Source organism: Herpailurus yagouaroundi, unplaced genomic scaffold, assembly GCF_014898765.1.
Source record: "Herpailurus yagouaroundi ecotype Mexico unplaced genomic scaffold, PumYag 192, whole genome shotgun sequence".
Lineage (NCBI taxonomy): Eukaryota > Metazoa > Chordata > Mammalia > Carnivora > Felidae > Herpailurus > Herpailurus yagouaroundi.
In genome coordinates, this window is record NW_024412423.1 from 857,715 (window position 1) to 872,098 (window position 14,384).

Here is a 14,384-nt window from a genome sequence, read left to right on the forward strand (position 1 = left end):
GAGAGACACAGAATCTGAAGCAGGCTTCAGGCTCTGAGCTGTTAGTACAGAGCCCGATGTGGGGCTCGAACTCACAGATCATGATGTGGGCCAAAGTTGTACGCTTAACCGACTGAGCCACCCAGGTGCCCCTGTTTCAAAATAAACTTATAATAAACTTATAATAATGTATAATAAGCTTAACAAACTTATAAAAAAAAAGAAAACCTTAAAAAAAGAATATAATAAAAGGAAGGGTGGAAATCAATGAAACATGGAACAAGAGACAATAAAGAATATTAGAAAAAAAGGTGGTTCTTTGAAGATTATTGCCAATGATCACCAGCAACCACCAGCAGCTAGGGGACAGGGATGCTTACAGTCCTTCTCACAGCCCTTAGAAGAAAGCAACTGTGCTAATACCCAGCCTCAGGCTTCTGGCTTCCTGACAGTGTGGAGTCTGGTTGGGATTCTCTCTCTCCCTCTCTCTGCCCCTCTCCCGCTCCCACTCACTTGCGCACGCTTCTCTCTCTCTCAAAATGAATAAATAAACTTAAAAAAAAATGTTATATATGAACCTTATGGTAACCACCAATCAAAAACCTATAATAGACACACGAAAAACAAAGAGAAAGGAATATAAGCACAACACTATAGGAAGCCATCAACTGCAAGTGAAGAGAGCAAGAGAAGGAATAGAGAATAACTACAGAAACAACCAAAAAACAACAAAATGGCAATAAGTACACACCTGTCAGTGATTATTTATTTATGAGAGAACATATGCATATTTACTTATTTATTTTTGAGGAGAGAGCGAGCCCAAGAAAGGGGCAGAGGTGGGGAGAGAGAGACTCTTAAGCAGGCTCCACTGTGAGCCTTGATCCCATGACCCTAAGATCATGACGTGAGCTGAAATCAAGAGTCGGACACTCAATGGACAGAACCATCCAGGCGCCCCAAGTAATGACTTTAAATTTAAATGGTCTATCTGCTCCAGTCAGAAGACATAGGTAGGGTGAGATGAATGGATAAAAAACCAAGACCTGTCTATATGCTGCCTATAAGAGACTCACTTCAGATCTAAAAACATATACAGACCGAAAGTGAAGTGATAGAAAAACATATCGCACGCAAATGGAAGCAAAAAAAAAAAAAAAAAAGCTGGGGTAGCAGTACCCATGTGAGACTAAAATAGAATTACATGATGATAAAGAGATCTAACAAGCTGAATCCAGCTTGAGGATATATGTCCAGCAAAAGAATATAAAAATCATAAATCTATGCACCCAACATGGAAGCACCTAAATACATAAAGCAGCTAACAACAAACATTAAAAAAGAAACTGACAATAATACAATAGTAGGGGACTACTTACATCGATGGATAGATCATCCAGGCAGAAAATCAGTAAGGAAACAGTGGTTTTGAATGACACATTAGAGCTGATGGACTTAACAGATATATACAGAACATTCTATTCCAAGATAGCAAAATACACATTCTTTTCAAGTGCACATGGGACATTCTCCAGGATTGATCATGTTAGGCCACACAAGGAGTCTCAATAAATTTAAGAAGACTGAAATCATATTAAGCTGCTTTTCTGACCACAATAGTATGAAACTTAAAATCAATTATAGAAGAAAAACTGGAAAAGGCACAAACATACAAAAAAACCTGGGGAGGCTAAACAACATGCTACCAAACAACAAATTGGTCAACAAAGAAATCAAAGGAGACATTAAAAAAAAAAAAGCACCTGGAGACAAATGAAAATGGAAACACAGTGGCCCAAAATCTTTGGGAGGCAATAGAAGCAGTCCTAAGAAGGAAATTTATAGGGATACAGGCCTACCTCAAGAAACAAGAAAAATCTCAAAGAAACAATCTAACCTCACACATAAAGCAACTAAAAAAAGAAGAGCAAAACCCAAAGCTAGTACAAGGAAGGAAATCATAAAAATAAGAATGGCTATAAGTGAAATAGAGACTAAAAAAACAATAGCAAAGACCAGATGAAACCAAGAGCTGGTTCTTTGAAAAGATAAAATTGATAAACTTTCAGCCAGACTCATCAAGAAAAAGAGGGCTCAAATAAACAAATTCAGGGGCATCTGGGTGGCTCGGTCAGTTAAGTGTCCGACTTCGGCTCAGGTCATGATCTTGCGGTTCATGAGTTTGAGCCCACGTGGGGCTCTGCATTGACAGAAAGACCCCAGTTGGAAGTCTCTCCTTTTCTCTCTCTGCCCTTCCCCTGCTTGCGCTCTCTCTCTCAAAATAAATAAACTTTATAAATACATACATACATACATACAGAAATGAAAGAGAAAAAGTAACAGCTGACACCACAGGACTGTAAGATACAACTATGAAAAATTATATGCCAACACATCGGACAACCTAAAATGAATGGATAAATTCCTAGAAACTTAACGATCTTCCAAGACTGAATTAGGAAGAAATAAAAATCTGAACAGACCAGGGCACCTGGGTGTCTCAGTTAATTAAGTATCTGACTTTTAAAAAAAAAAATTTTTTTTTAAATTAACATTTATTTTGTTTTTTGAGAGACAGAGCATGAGCAGGGGAGGTACAGAGAGAGGGAGACACAGAATTGGAAGCAGGCTCCAGGCTCTGAACTGTCAGCACACAGCCCGATGCAGGGCTCAAACCCAGGAATTGTGAGAGCATGACCTGAGCTGAAGTCAGTTGCTTAACTGACTGAGCCACCCAGGCGCCCCCTGACTTTTTTTTTTTTTTTTTAATTTATTTTTGAGAGAGAGAGAGAGAGAGAGGGAGAGAGACAGAGTGTGAGCTGGGGAGAGGCAGAGACAGAGAGGGAGACACAGAATCTGAAGCAGGCTCCAGGCTGAGCTGTCAGCACAGAGCCCGATGTGGGGCTTGAACTCATGAACTGTGATTTCATGACCTGAGCCAAAGTCAGATGCTCAACGATTGAGTCACCCAGGCACCCCAGGCGCCCCTCAAGTATCCGACTCTTGATTTCAGCTCATGTTCTCATGGTTTGTGAGTTTGAGTCCCACGTTAGGCTCTGAGCTGACAGTGCAGAGCCTGCTAGGAATTCTCTCTTTCCCTGTTTCTCTGCCCCACCCCACCTCTCAAAATAAATAAACTTAAAAAAAAAAAAATCTAGGGGTGCCTGGATGGCCCAACTGGTTGAGTGTCTGACTTCGACTCAGGTCATGATCTCACACTCATGGGTTTGAGCCCCACGATGGGCTCTGTGCTGACAGGTCAGAGCCTGGAGCCTGCTTCCAGTTCTGTGTCTCCCTCTCACTCTGCCCCTGCCCCACTCGCACTCTTTTTCTCTCAAAATAAATAAACATAATAATAAAAAAAAATCTGAACAGACCAAGTTCTAGTAATGAAATTGAATTTGTAATAAAAAGAACTCCCAACAAACACAAGTCTAGGACTGGATGGCTTCACAGGTGAATTCTACCAAACATTTACTTAAAAAAGAATTAAAGGGCACCTGGGTGGCTCAGTAGGTTAAGCGTCTGACTTCAGCTCAGGTCATGATCTCACAGTTTGTGAATTCGAGCCCCACACAGAACTCTCTGCTGTTGGCATGGAGCCCACTTGGGATCCTCTGTCCCTGTCTCTTTATGCCCCTCCCCCTTTCATTCTTACTCTCTCTCTCTCAAAATAAATAAACTTTAAAAAACATTTAAAGAGGGGCGCCTGGGTAGCTCAGTCGGTTAAGCGTCTGACTTCGGCTCAGGTCATGATCTCGCGGTCCGTGAGTTTGAGCCCGGCATTGGGCTCTGTGCTGACAGCTCAGAGCCTGGAGCCTGTTTTGGATTCTGTGTCTCCCTCTCTCTCTGACCCTCCCCTGTTCATGCTCTGTCTCTCCCTGTCTCAAAAATAAATAAACGTTAAAATAAAATAAAATAAAATAAAATAAAATAAAATAAAATAAAATAAATAAAAACATTTAAAGAAGAGTTAATACTCCATCTTCTCAAACTATTCCAAAAAACAGAAGAGCAAAGAAAACTTCCAAATTCATTCTGTGAGGTCAGCAGTACTTTGATATCAAAACCAGAACACAGGTCCTACCAAGAAAGAAAACTACAGGCTAACATCCCTGATAAACACAGATACAAAATTCTCAGCAAAATACTGGCAAACTGAATCCAACAATATGTTAAAAGGATCATTCACACGATCAAGGGGCGCCTGGGTGGCACAGTCGGTTAAGCGTCCGACTTCAGCCAGGTCACGATCTCACGGTCCGTGAGTTCGAGCCCCGCGTCGGGCTCTGGGCTGATGGCTCGGAGCCTGGAGCCTGTTTCCGATTCTGTGTCTCCCTCTCTCTCTGCCCCTCCCCCGTTCATGCTCTGTCTCTCTCTGTCCCAAAAATAAATAAACGTTGAAAAAAAAAATTGAAAAAAAAAAAGGATCATTCACACGATCAAGTAGGATTTATTCTAGGATACATAGCTGGTTCAGTATCTGTAGATCAATCAACGTGATACATCACAACAAAATGAAGGATAAAAACCATATGGTCATCTTAATAGATGCAGAAAAAGCATCTGATAAAATACAACATCCGTTCAACAAAGTACGTTTAGAGGGAACACACTTCAACATAATAAAGGCCATATAATGAGAAACCCACAGCTAACATCAGATGCAATGATGAAACACTGAAAGCTTTTCCCCTAAGGTCAGGAACAAGACAGGATGTCCACTCTCACCACTTTTACTTAACATAGTACTCCAAGTCCTAGCCAAGGCAATCAGACAACTGAAAGAAATAAAAGGCAACCAAGTTGGGAGGGCACCTGGGTGGCTCAGTTGGTTGAGTGTCTGACTTCGGTTCAGGTTATGATCTTGCAAATTGTGAGTTTTAAGCCCCTTGTCAGGCTCTGTGCTGACAGCTTGGAGCCTGGAGCCTGCTAGGGATTCTGTCTCCCTCTCTCTCTGCCCTTCCCCACTCATGCCCTGTCTCTCTCTCTCAAAAATAAGTAAACATTAAAAAAAAAAAGGTGGGGCACCTGGGTGGCTCAGTCCGTTAAGTGGCCCACTTTGGCTCAAGTCATGATCTCAAGGTCCATGAGTTCGAGCCCCACAATGGGCTCTGTGCTGATAGCTCAGAGCCTGGAGCCTGCTTCGGATTCTGTGTCTCCCTTTCTCTCTGCCCCTCCCCTGCTCGCGCGCTCTCAAAACTGAATAAACATTAAAAAAAAAAAAAAAAAAAAAGGCATCCAAGTTGGTAAGAAAGAAGTAAATCTGTCACTATTTGCAAGTACATGATACTACATAAAGAAAACCCAAAAGACTAAAAACTTAGAACAGATAAATGAATTCAGTAAAGTTACAGATACAAAGTTAATATACATTTCTGTTCCATTTCTATATACTAATAAAGTAGCCAAAAGAAAAATTAAGAAAACAATCCCATTTATGGGGCAACTGCGTGCCTCAGTTGGTTAAGCATCCGACTTAGACTCAGGTCACAATCTCCCAGCTCGTGGGTTCAAGCCCCGCATCGGGCTCTGTGCTGACAGCTTAGAGCCTGGAGCCTACTTCGAATTCTGTGTCTCCCTCTCTCTGCCCCTCCCCTGCTCGCTCTCTGCCTCTCAAAAAAAAAAAAAAAAAAAAAAAAAAACAAAAAAAAAACCAAAAAAAAAAACCATTTTAAAAAAACAATCCCATTTATAATTACAGAAAAAATAACAAAATACCTAGGAATAAACTTCACCAAAGAGGTTAAAAGCCGATACTGTGAAGACTGTAAAGCATGGATGAAAGAAACTGAAGATGGCACAAATAGACCATGCTCACAGATTGGAAGAATTAATGTTGTTAAAATACCCATACTACCCAAAGCAATCTATTGATTCAATGCAGTTCCTATCAATATACCAACAGTATTTTCTTTCCTTTACTTCTTTTTTTAAAACTTTTTAATTTTTTAAAATTTACATCCAAAGTAGCATATAGTGCAACAATGATTTCAGGAGTAGGTTCTTAGTACCCCTTACCCATTTAGCCCATCCCAATCCCCCCCCCCACAACCCTTTCAGTAACCCTGTTTGTTCTCCATATTTATGAGTCTCTATGTTTTGTCCCCCTCCCTCTTTTTATATTATTTTTGTTTCCCTTCCCACCAATAGTATTTTTCATAGAACTAGAACAAACAATCCTAAAATTTGTATGGAACCACAAAGGACCCCAAATAACCGAAGTGATCTTGACAAAGAACAAAACTGGAGGTACAGAATCCTAGATTTTAAGCTATACTACAAAGCTGTAGTAATCAAAACAACAGTATGGGCTTTCCTGCACATCTCTGTCTGCAGTTTCAGACGACCGGCCGCTGAAGGAGGGGAGTGGGGAAAGACTGATAGAGCACAGAAATGAGGCAGGCAGAAGAACTGTGTTCAATAAATGAAACCATAGGGGCGCAGGGTTAGCTCAGTCGGTTGAGCATCTGGCTCTTGATTTCGGCTAAGGTCAGTATCTCATGGTCGTTGAGTTCAAGCCCCGCGCTGGGCTCCCCACTGAATGTGCAGCCTGCTTAGGACTCTCTCTCCCCTTCTCTGTCTGCCCGCCCCTGCTCACATGCATGCGCACCTGTACTCTCTCTTTCAAAATAAAAAAAAATAAAAAAATAAGAAATAAAAATAAATGAAACAATAAACTGTGGTCATCAATACACGGACTGAAGGGAAATAACCAGACCAGACATGGTGACTGAGGGAACTGTACTGTCACAAAAACCACGAGTCAGGCCTGAAGAGTATCTGTGACTGTTTGACCCTTCATACAATCTCCAGGCCAGCAAACCGAGACCAGTGGGAATGTGGCTTTTAAGCCGTGCAGCCACCAGGAAGGCTCACATTCCCCAAGAGCCCACTTCAAATGGGCTATAGAGATGGTGGACTTGTCAGGGACCATGGAGGTTGGCTGACAAGTTCTGTTGACGACTGAGGAAGGGTAGGTGGACATGCTAACAAATGGAGCCCCCAGCACCCTGGGCAGCCTTCCCAGCTCCTGCCCAGAGGTGCAAATGATGGCCACGGCAGGCCAGGGTCTGCCCTGTGGGTCTCTTGTTTCCTTTTGCAATCCTGTTTTGGCTCCACTATTTTATGCTGGGCGGGATGGGTTAATGTGAGGAAGACAGCTGATCTTCTGGTTCAAACACAGGCCTCGAGGGCTCCATGGAGAGTGCTGCTTGTCACCTAGGGGCTGCGGACTGGGAGGATTCTGGGACTGGACAGGACTTCTGGAAGCTCAGTGGGGCAGATGGTGGTAGTGACAGCTATATCTAGTGACCCTAGTGACTCCTATTCTCCCCTTCATCTGGCTCGCAGCTGGGACACGCCAGCCCCAGGCTCCCCTCGCAGCCACGTCTGGCCCTTGGCTGTGTTATTGAATGGAATGATGTGTGAAACTTCTCTCTCACTGTTTGGGAGGAGATCCTGGTTCTGGACTTTTGCTTTTCTCTCCCTTCCACTCCCTTCCAGTGGCCTGGACAGCTGGAGCTGCCATTAGCCTGGGTCCCCAAGCGACTGCGGGGGGCAAAACTGCTGGTCTGAAATGATATCCTCGAAACCATTATGCAACAGAAATACAAACTGCCATAGTTTGAAGCTGCTTTAGGTTAGCGCCTGCTAAATTATTATGGAAGTATGGTTTCCTCTGACGAGCATGAATATTAAGGTTACAGACTGACCCAGACCAGAAGAAAACACAAATTAAAATAAAGAATGTGTCAGGAGAGCGCAACGATTTTCCTCTTTTTCTCCCTGTGCTTTAATTTCCACTGCAGCTATTATTATAATGCTGGTTATGTAATAGTTTTTAAAAAGGCTGGGGGTGCCTGGGTGGCTCTGTAGATTGAGCATCCAACTCTTGATTTCGGCTCAGGTGAAATCCCACGGTTCATGAGTTTGAGCCCCTCGTCGGGCTTTGTACTGACAGCTCGGAGCCTGGAGCCTGTCAGATTCTGGGTCTCCCTCTCTCTCCGCCCCTCGCCCACTTGTGCGCTCACTCTCTCTCAAAAATAAACATGAGGAGGGGCGCCTGGGTGGCGCAGTCGGTTAAGCCTCCGACTTCAGCCAGGTCACGATCTCGCGGTCCGTGAGTTTGAGCCCCGCGTCAGGCTCTGGGCTGATGGCTCAGAGCCTGGAGCCTGTTTCCGATTCTGTGTCTCCCTCTCTCTCTGCCCCTCCCCCGTTCATGCTCTGTCTCTCTCTGTCCCAAAAATAAATAAAAAACGTTGAAAAAAAAAAAATTAAAAAAAAAAAAATAAACATGAGGAAAAAAAAGATTCTCTCTCTCCCTCTGCCGATTGCATACGCTCTCTCTCAAAAATTAAAATAAAATAAATACATAGATAAATAAATAAATGAGACTATGTTTAAAAAAAATGGCAGGACAAGATAACATGTGTGTCTGTTCACACCATCTTTGACACAGATTGAGAGCACCTCTAAAGAAGAGGAAGTGGGACAGTTCAGGCATTAAAACAGGAAACAGGGGCACCTGGGTGGCTCAGTTGGTTGAGCGTCCGACTTTGGCTCAGGTCATGATCTCACAGTTTGTGAGTTCAAGCCCTGCACTGGGCTCTGTGCTAACAGCTCAGAGCCTGGAGCCTGCTTCAGATTCTGTGTCTCCCTCTCTCTCTTTGCCTCTCCCCTGCTCATGCTCTGTCTCTCTCAAAAATAAAAATATAAACATTAAAAAAAAAAAAAAAAACAAACAAACCAGGAAACAGAACTTCAAAAAAAAGAAAAGAAGGACACAGAATGGTCCTGGGTGCTGCTGTAGCCTCTGAGCAAGGAAGCTTTGCGATTTTTAGATGCTAGCTTTCAAACTCTGGCACAATTGCTTCTCTCTGGGCTACCTCCCCTGAACCGCTTTGAAGTGACAGGAGAGGCGTGCAGCCAGCCGCGCAGCTGGAGACTCAGCAAGATTAACTTCATGGCCCAGCTTGAAAAGAAGACACTAACTTCTATCGTTCCTTAATCCACTTCTCCATTTCCTGGGGCAGACAGTCATTGAAGAAGACGAAAGACACTAGGGAGACAGTGAAGGGAAGAACGGGCCAAGACAGGGTTCAGTTTTCAGTTCTACTTACTAGCTGTGCCACCCAGCGCACAAGATGCAGCCACTCGGGTCTGCCCTGTAATTTACACTTTCCCCCATGTTATCAACTTTTCTCAGGGACTGCTGGGAGACCCAAATAAAATAAGTGCAGAAAAGCGTAACAGGGCCTATGGACGGGGCCTCACGGAGGTGTCCGTCCTCTCTTCTGCGGCAAGAACGGTGTGAGGTCGCAAGGCTGTGCTAGGGACACAGAGTCAGCTCCCACCTGAACTTTGTGAAACATCTGTAAATTGATGGCTTTGACTTCCTCCAGCTGCTGGCGGAGGGCGACTAGGGTGTCCTGCTTCTCGTGGGTGTCCTTTTCGAGCAGCTTCATTGCGATCTCCATCTCCGTCTTCATTCCAATCTGCAGCTCCAGTTCTTTTTCTAGTTCCTTATCAATTAGGAATATCAATTAAGAAGGTGTTATTACAGTAGACACAGGGATGTATTTACCTGAGGGTGTATCTTGGGCAGTGGCAAAAATATAACCCGGAAGTCGGAGTAGGTTAGGGAGATTTAGGAAATTCTGTCTAGAGCATAACTACATTAAGTTTAGCCCTTTTGCTCATTTTGTAAGGAAAACTGGCTCTGGATCCAGTCAACAGAAAGTTGGTAGGTGGCAATGTGAGCCCTGATCCTGGCAACCACATTCTTTAAACCCGAAGATCAGAACGCACAGTCTGAAAGAATGTCTGCCAAGCGATCTGACGTTGCAATGTGAGAGTTTTTGGATTTTCGTATGGTTTGCTCCTTTATGGCAATAAAGGTGCAACCATTTTGAACTAGTGCTGTCCTGGGTAACTCAGGAGACACGTTTCCACATCTGCGTAAAGACACAAAGCAGGTGCAAGAGTTGTGTCTACTAAAAAACACTGGTTGGGGCATTTGGGTTGGTTCAGTTGGTAGAGTGTGTGACTCTTGATCTCAGGGTCATGAGTTCAAGCCCCATGCTTGGTGTGGAGCATACTTTAAAATTCACGGTTCATGGGATCAAGCCCGGCATCGGGCTCTGCACTGGCAGTATGGAGTCTGCTTGGGATTCTCTCTCTCCCTCTCTCTGCCCCTCCTCCACTTGTGATCGCTCTCTCTCAAATAAACAAACATTAAAAACAAACCCAAAACACTGGTCACTGGCACAGAGATTAGGTAGAATATAATAAATAGACCAGAGGCTGACTGAGGGAACTGTATTGGCAAAGCAACCTCGAATCTGGTCTCATGGTAATCCTTGAAAAAGGTTTATAAAACTGGAAAAAATACAAAACTTAGGTGTACGCTAAGTAAGCCCTTAAAAAAACATTTTTTGGAGGGCGCCTGGGTGGCTCAGTCGGTTAAGCAACTGACTTCGGCTCAGGTCATGATCTCACGGTTCCTGAATTCGAGCCCTGCGTCAGGCTCTGGGCAGACAGCTCAGAGCCTGGAGCCTGCTTCGGATTCTGTGTCTCCCTCTCTCTCTGCCCCTCCCCTATTCACACTCTGTCTTTCTCTCAAAAATAAATAAATATTTTAAAAATATTAAAAATTTTTTTAAAGGGATGATTTTTGATTCTTCATGAATATATTTCTTCAGACTTTAGAAACTTTGCATAAAAAACTCATTTGTTTTTAAAAGCAGATTTAAGCACATGTGTGAAAAGTGACAACAAATAACATGAAGGGCTATTGGGGAATTCCTTCTAAAGACACTTAGCCTATGGGTACTTGGCTAGCTTAGTTAAGCGTCTCAGCTCAGGTCTTGATCTCAGGGTCGTGAGTTCAAGCCCCATGTTGGGCTCTGCACTGGGCATGAATCCTACTTAAAAAAAAAAAAAAAGACAGTCTTGCACTCACCAAACGGACTTTCTTCTCCTCTTTTAGCTGCTTCCACACATCACTATACATTTCATCCAGACCTTGCCGAGTTTGCTTGTAAGTGTCCAGCTCAACTTTTGTATCTTGTTTTGTTATCTATGTCAAACAAGAACACCAAGAGGCATGGTTTGCTTATGGAAGTGAGCTAACTACAAAGTATTTTACAATATACCATAGGGGCACCTGGCTGGCTCAGTCAACTCTTAATCTCAGGGTCAGGAATTCAAGCCCCACATTGGGCATGGAGCCTACTTAAAATAAAAACATTAAAAGAATATGCCACAATTTTTAAAGATGTAGGATAACTTCTATAATTTAAGCACTGTAGAAAAATGCTAAAAGATACTTCAAAATATCTTTGAACCTGAAGGATGACAGCAAGCCAACATACTTTTGGAAAGTTAGGTTCGGAAAACAATACATATTTAATTTTCTTTAAAACAGAACCGTTGTTCTTAGTGGGAAAGGCCCCCATTCATTCCATCATTCAGCATGGATTTTTATTTATCCAGCATGTTCTTTAGCAGTGGGTGAATTTCAAGATGAATCAGATATGGTCTCTTTCTGTTCTCAGGTCATTGTGTAGGACAGCTGTAAGCCAGCAATTCTATGACACAGAAAATGGGTTCTCTAATGGAGGGAGGGACAAACAGCTCTGGGAACAGGGGAGGAAGGCCCAAGGCCATGGATGGGGGCCATGGAGGCATCACAGAGGACACAGTACGTGAGCAGAGGTTGAAGAGTAAATGGGAACCTTTGAGTGCAAAGGCCCAGAGGTGAGGAAGCAGTGCGCTTGGAAGCCCGAAGTGGCCCAGGTGGCCTGCAAGTGGTGTGGGAGGGCACAGTGGCACCAAACAAGGCATCTCTGTACGTCCTGAGGCCTGTGTCACTATTTAAAAAAAAAAAAAAAATTTTTTTTTTTCAACATTTATTTATTTTTGGGAGAGAGACAGAGCATGAACGGGGGAGGGGCAGAGAGAGAGGGAGACACAGAATCGGAAACAGGCTCCAGGCTCTGAGCCATCAGCTCAGAGCCTGACGCGGGGCTCGAACTCACGGACCGCGAGATCGTGACCTGGCTGAAGTCGGACGCTCAACCGACTGCGCCACCCAGGCGCCCCGCCTGTGTCACTATTAAACAATGAGCATGAGCTCTGCCATGGACACTTGCGCATGGGAGACATGCTGCCCAGCTGTGAGGTCAGTTTCTCACCTCCACGCTCTTTTCACTTCTTTCGCGAATTAACTCATTTTGTTCTCTTAATTGTTGCTGCTCTTCTTGAAGTGAACAAATCCGGTCTGTTGCAGCTGAAAGCTGATAAAGAAAGATTTTTATGTTCCTTAACGTTGAAATTAATCTTACCGTTCAGATTAAAAACTAACATTTGGCACCTTCACAATTGATGATGGATTTCCACGTATTTGGTATTTTATCATTTAATTTCTTTGTTTTGAATAGGGAATACATTCACATAGTTTAAAAAAAAATGAGAGCAAACCACTTAATGGGGTTAAGGATTTAATGTGGGCAAGGATTTATGGACACAAATTATTAGAGGCACTTGAGTGTCCAATATCACAGAAGCTTACTGAAAGACAGTGGGAGCATAAGGCAGAAATATGTAGTTATTAAAATGTTTGCAAAGGCTTTTGATGACTTGAGAACATACTTCGGGTATAATATCAATAGGGGACAAAAGGCAAGTTCTATGGCACGTTCTCACCTCTAATTAAAAAGAAAAAAATCACCTGTGTTAGAAATGCTTAGGAAACATTGGAGAGCACATATACACAGATAATAACAGTAGCTGTTACTTAGCAAAGGGATTATGGGCTTTTTTTCCTGATCCTTCACTCTTTTCCAGCCAATAAACAAGGATTATTTTTATCACTAGAGGGAGACTTAAAGCATTCTGGGGAAGGAATCACAACAAAATCTGCTGAAGCCGGGCCCTAGAAAGCCACCTTCCTGTCCTCGAATGAGTTACCATAGGTGGGGGCAAAGTGTATACAAGCCTGTTGGGAGGAGGTTCTCTGCAGAGGCAGGTAGAGGCATTAACATACCCACCAACCTCTCCTTATGCAGCCTCTGAACACAGCCTGGAGAGAGAAGGGCAGGCTGGGGAAGGAGAAAGAAGACGTGAACTGGGCTGTGCTCTTGGCATCACTCACTGAGGGGGCGGGGGCTAAAGCACTGAACGCCTCTCTCCTCTTCCTCAACTGCATCTAAGTCCACGTGGACTCAGAACCCACGACTGGGGTTTCTAAACGTTACCGCTGTGCCGAACTAAGAAATCTTAAGTCTCTAGAGGTGCTAGTTAGCCATCTGCTAATTCCCACTCTGCTCTCTGAAGCCAGGGAGAGCACACCCTGAGGAGAGGGACTTTTCTATAAAGCATGTTTCCCATTACAGTTGTTGGCCTTTGAAGAAAAAATAACCTAGCTGTTTAGTTTCAAAAGCTAAAATTAGACCTTCCTTCAAAGTATGCCACCTCGCCTGGGAGAACGAAGAGTCAATCTGTTTGTTCTAAAATCAACTAATGTCTCCACACGCCAAGTGTTGTGTGAGGCACATTTATATAACACAAATCTCATTTTTACAACACTGTTAGGTATGAGTTACCATCTGATTTGGAGATGAGGACAGTGAGGCCCAAAGACCTGCCTCCCTAATAAACTAAGGCCCAAAAGCCCACCCACCCAAGGGCAATGTGGGTCCTCCAGTTCTAAGTGTGGTGAAGCTGCTCCTGAGAAGCCCATCTACGAACGCCGCCTTTGAATCTCCTTCTCCTCACACAAATCTGAGCTCCTCTCCTTAAAGCTTTCCAGCACTGGCCCCTTGGGAGAGAGCAGTCAGTGTAAACAGAGGGAGCCTTAAACCGGGCCCTCTGTACAAAGGCATGCTCTGCGTCTCTCCTCTGGCCATAACCTGCCTCCACACTGAGGTGGGGGTCACGCCCTGGCAACCTCTCACAGCCCTCTTCCTCCCCAGTGAGACCTGGTGGGGAGGCCCGAGCAGCCAGGGACCGCTACCTGTGGAAAGCCTCAGAAAGGCTGAGCAACCCCCCTCCTGCTAACAGAAGACAAGATGTGTCCACCAAGGAGACTGCCGGGCAGCGGGCAGCAAGCTTTCTTCCTCGGCCTCAGCCCTCCTTCTTCCTGTCTTTTCATTCTCTCTCTTCCTAGTGAGAAAGCAGAGAAAGACCACACTGTGGGGAGACTGGTTCCAGGCTCCTGAGAGGCCGAAACACAGAAGGGGTGGGCAAGGGTACTTTTACCTCATAACAGAGTCTGCACCTTCTGGGCAGCAGGGAGGCATACTATGTCAGAGGAAGGTGGGGAAAGAGGAAGAGAGAAGCGCATTCACCACAGGAGCTGGGCTTTCCGAAGGAGGCCCAGGGTTCACTGTGAGGTGATAAAA

General features: G+C 44.1%; 1 protein-coding gene across 2 annotated transcripts in view; it reads right to left on the reverse strand.

Annotated features, from left to right (window-relative positions):
• RUFY1 (RUN and FYVE domain containing 1) overlaps nt 1-14,384 on the reverse strand; it is a 59,496-nt gene that overhangs the window by 13,045 nt on the left and 32,067 nt on the right. For both annotated transcript variants that reach the window (XM_040444198.1, XM_040444197.1), the window contains 3 exons: nt 12,177-12,278; nt 10,943-11,059; nt 9,336-9,503 (listed from right to left, as the gene is read on the reverse strand). In XM_040444198.1, coding sequence (XP_040300132.1) covers nt 9,336-9,503; nt 10,943-11,059; nt 12,177-12,278 — 387 coding nt within the window. The remainder of the gene's footprint in view (nt 1-9,335; nt 9,504-10,942; nt 11,060-12,176; nt 12,279-14,384) is intronic.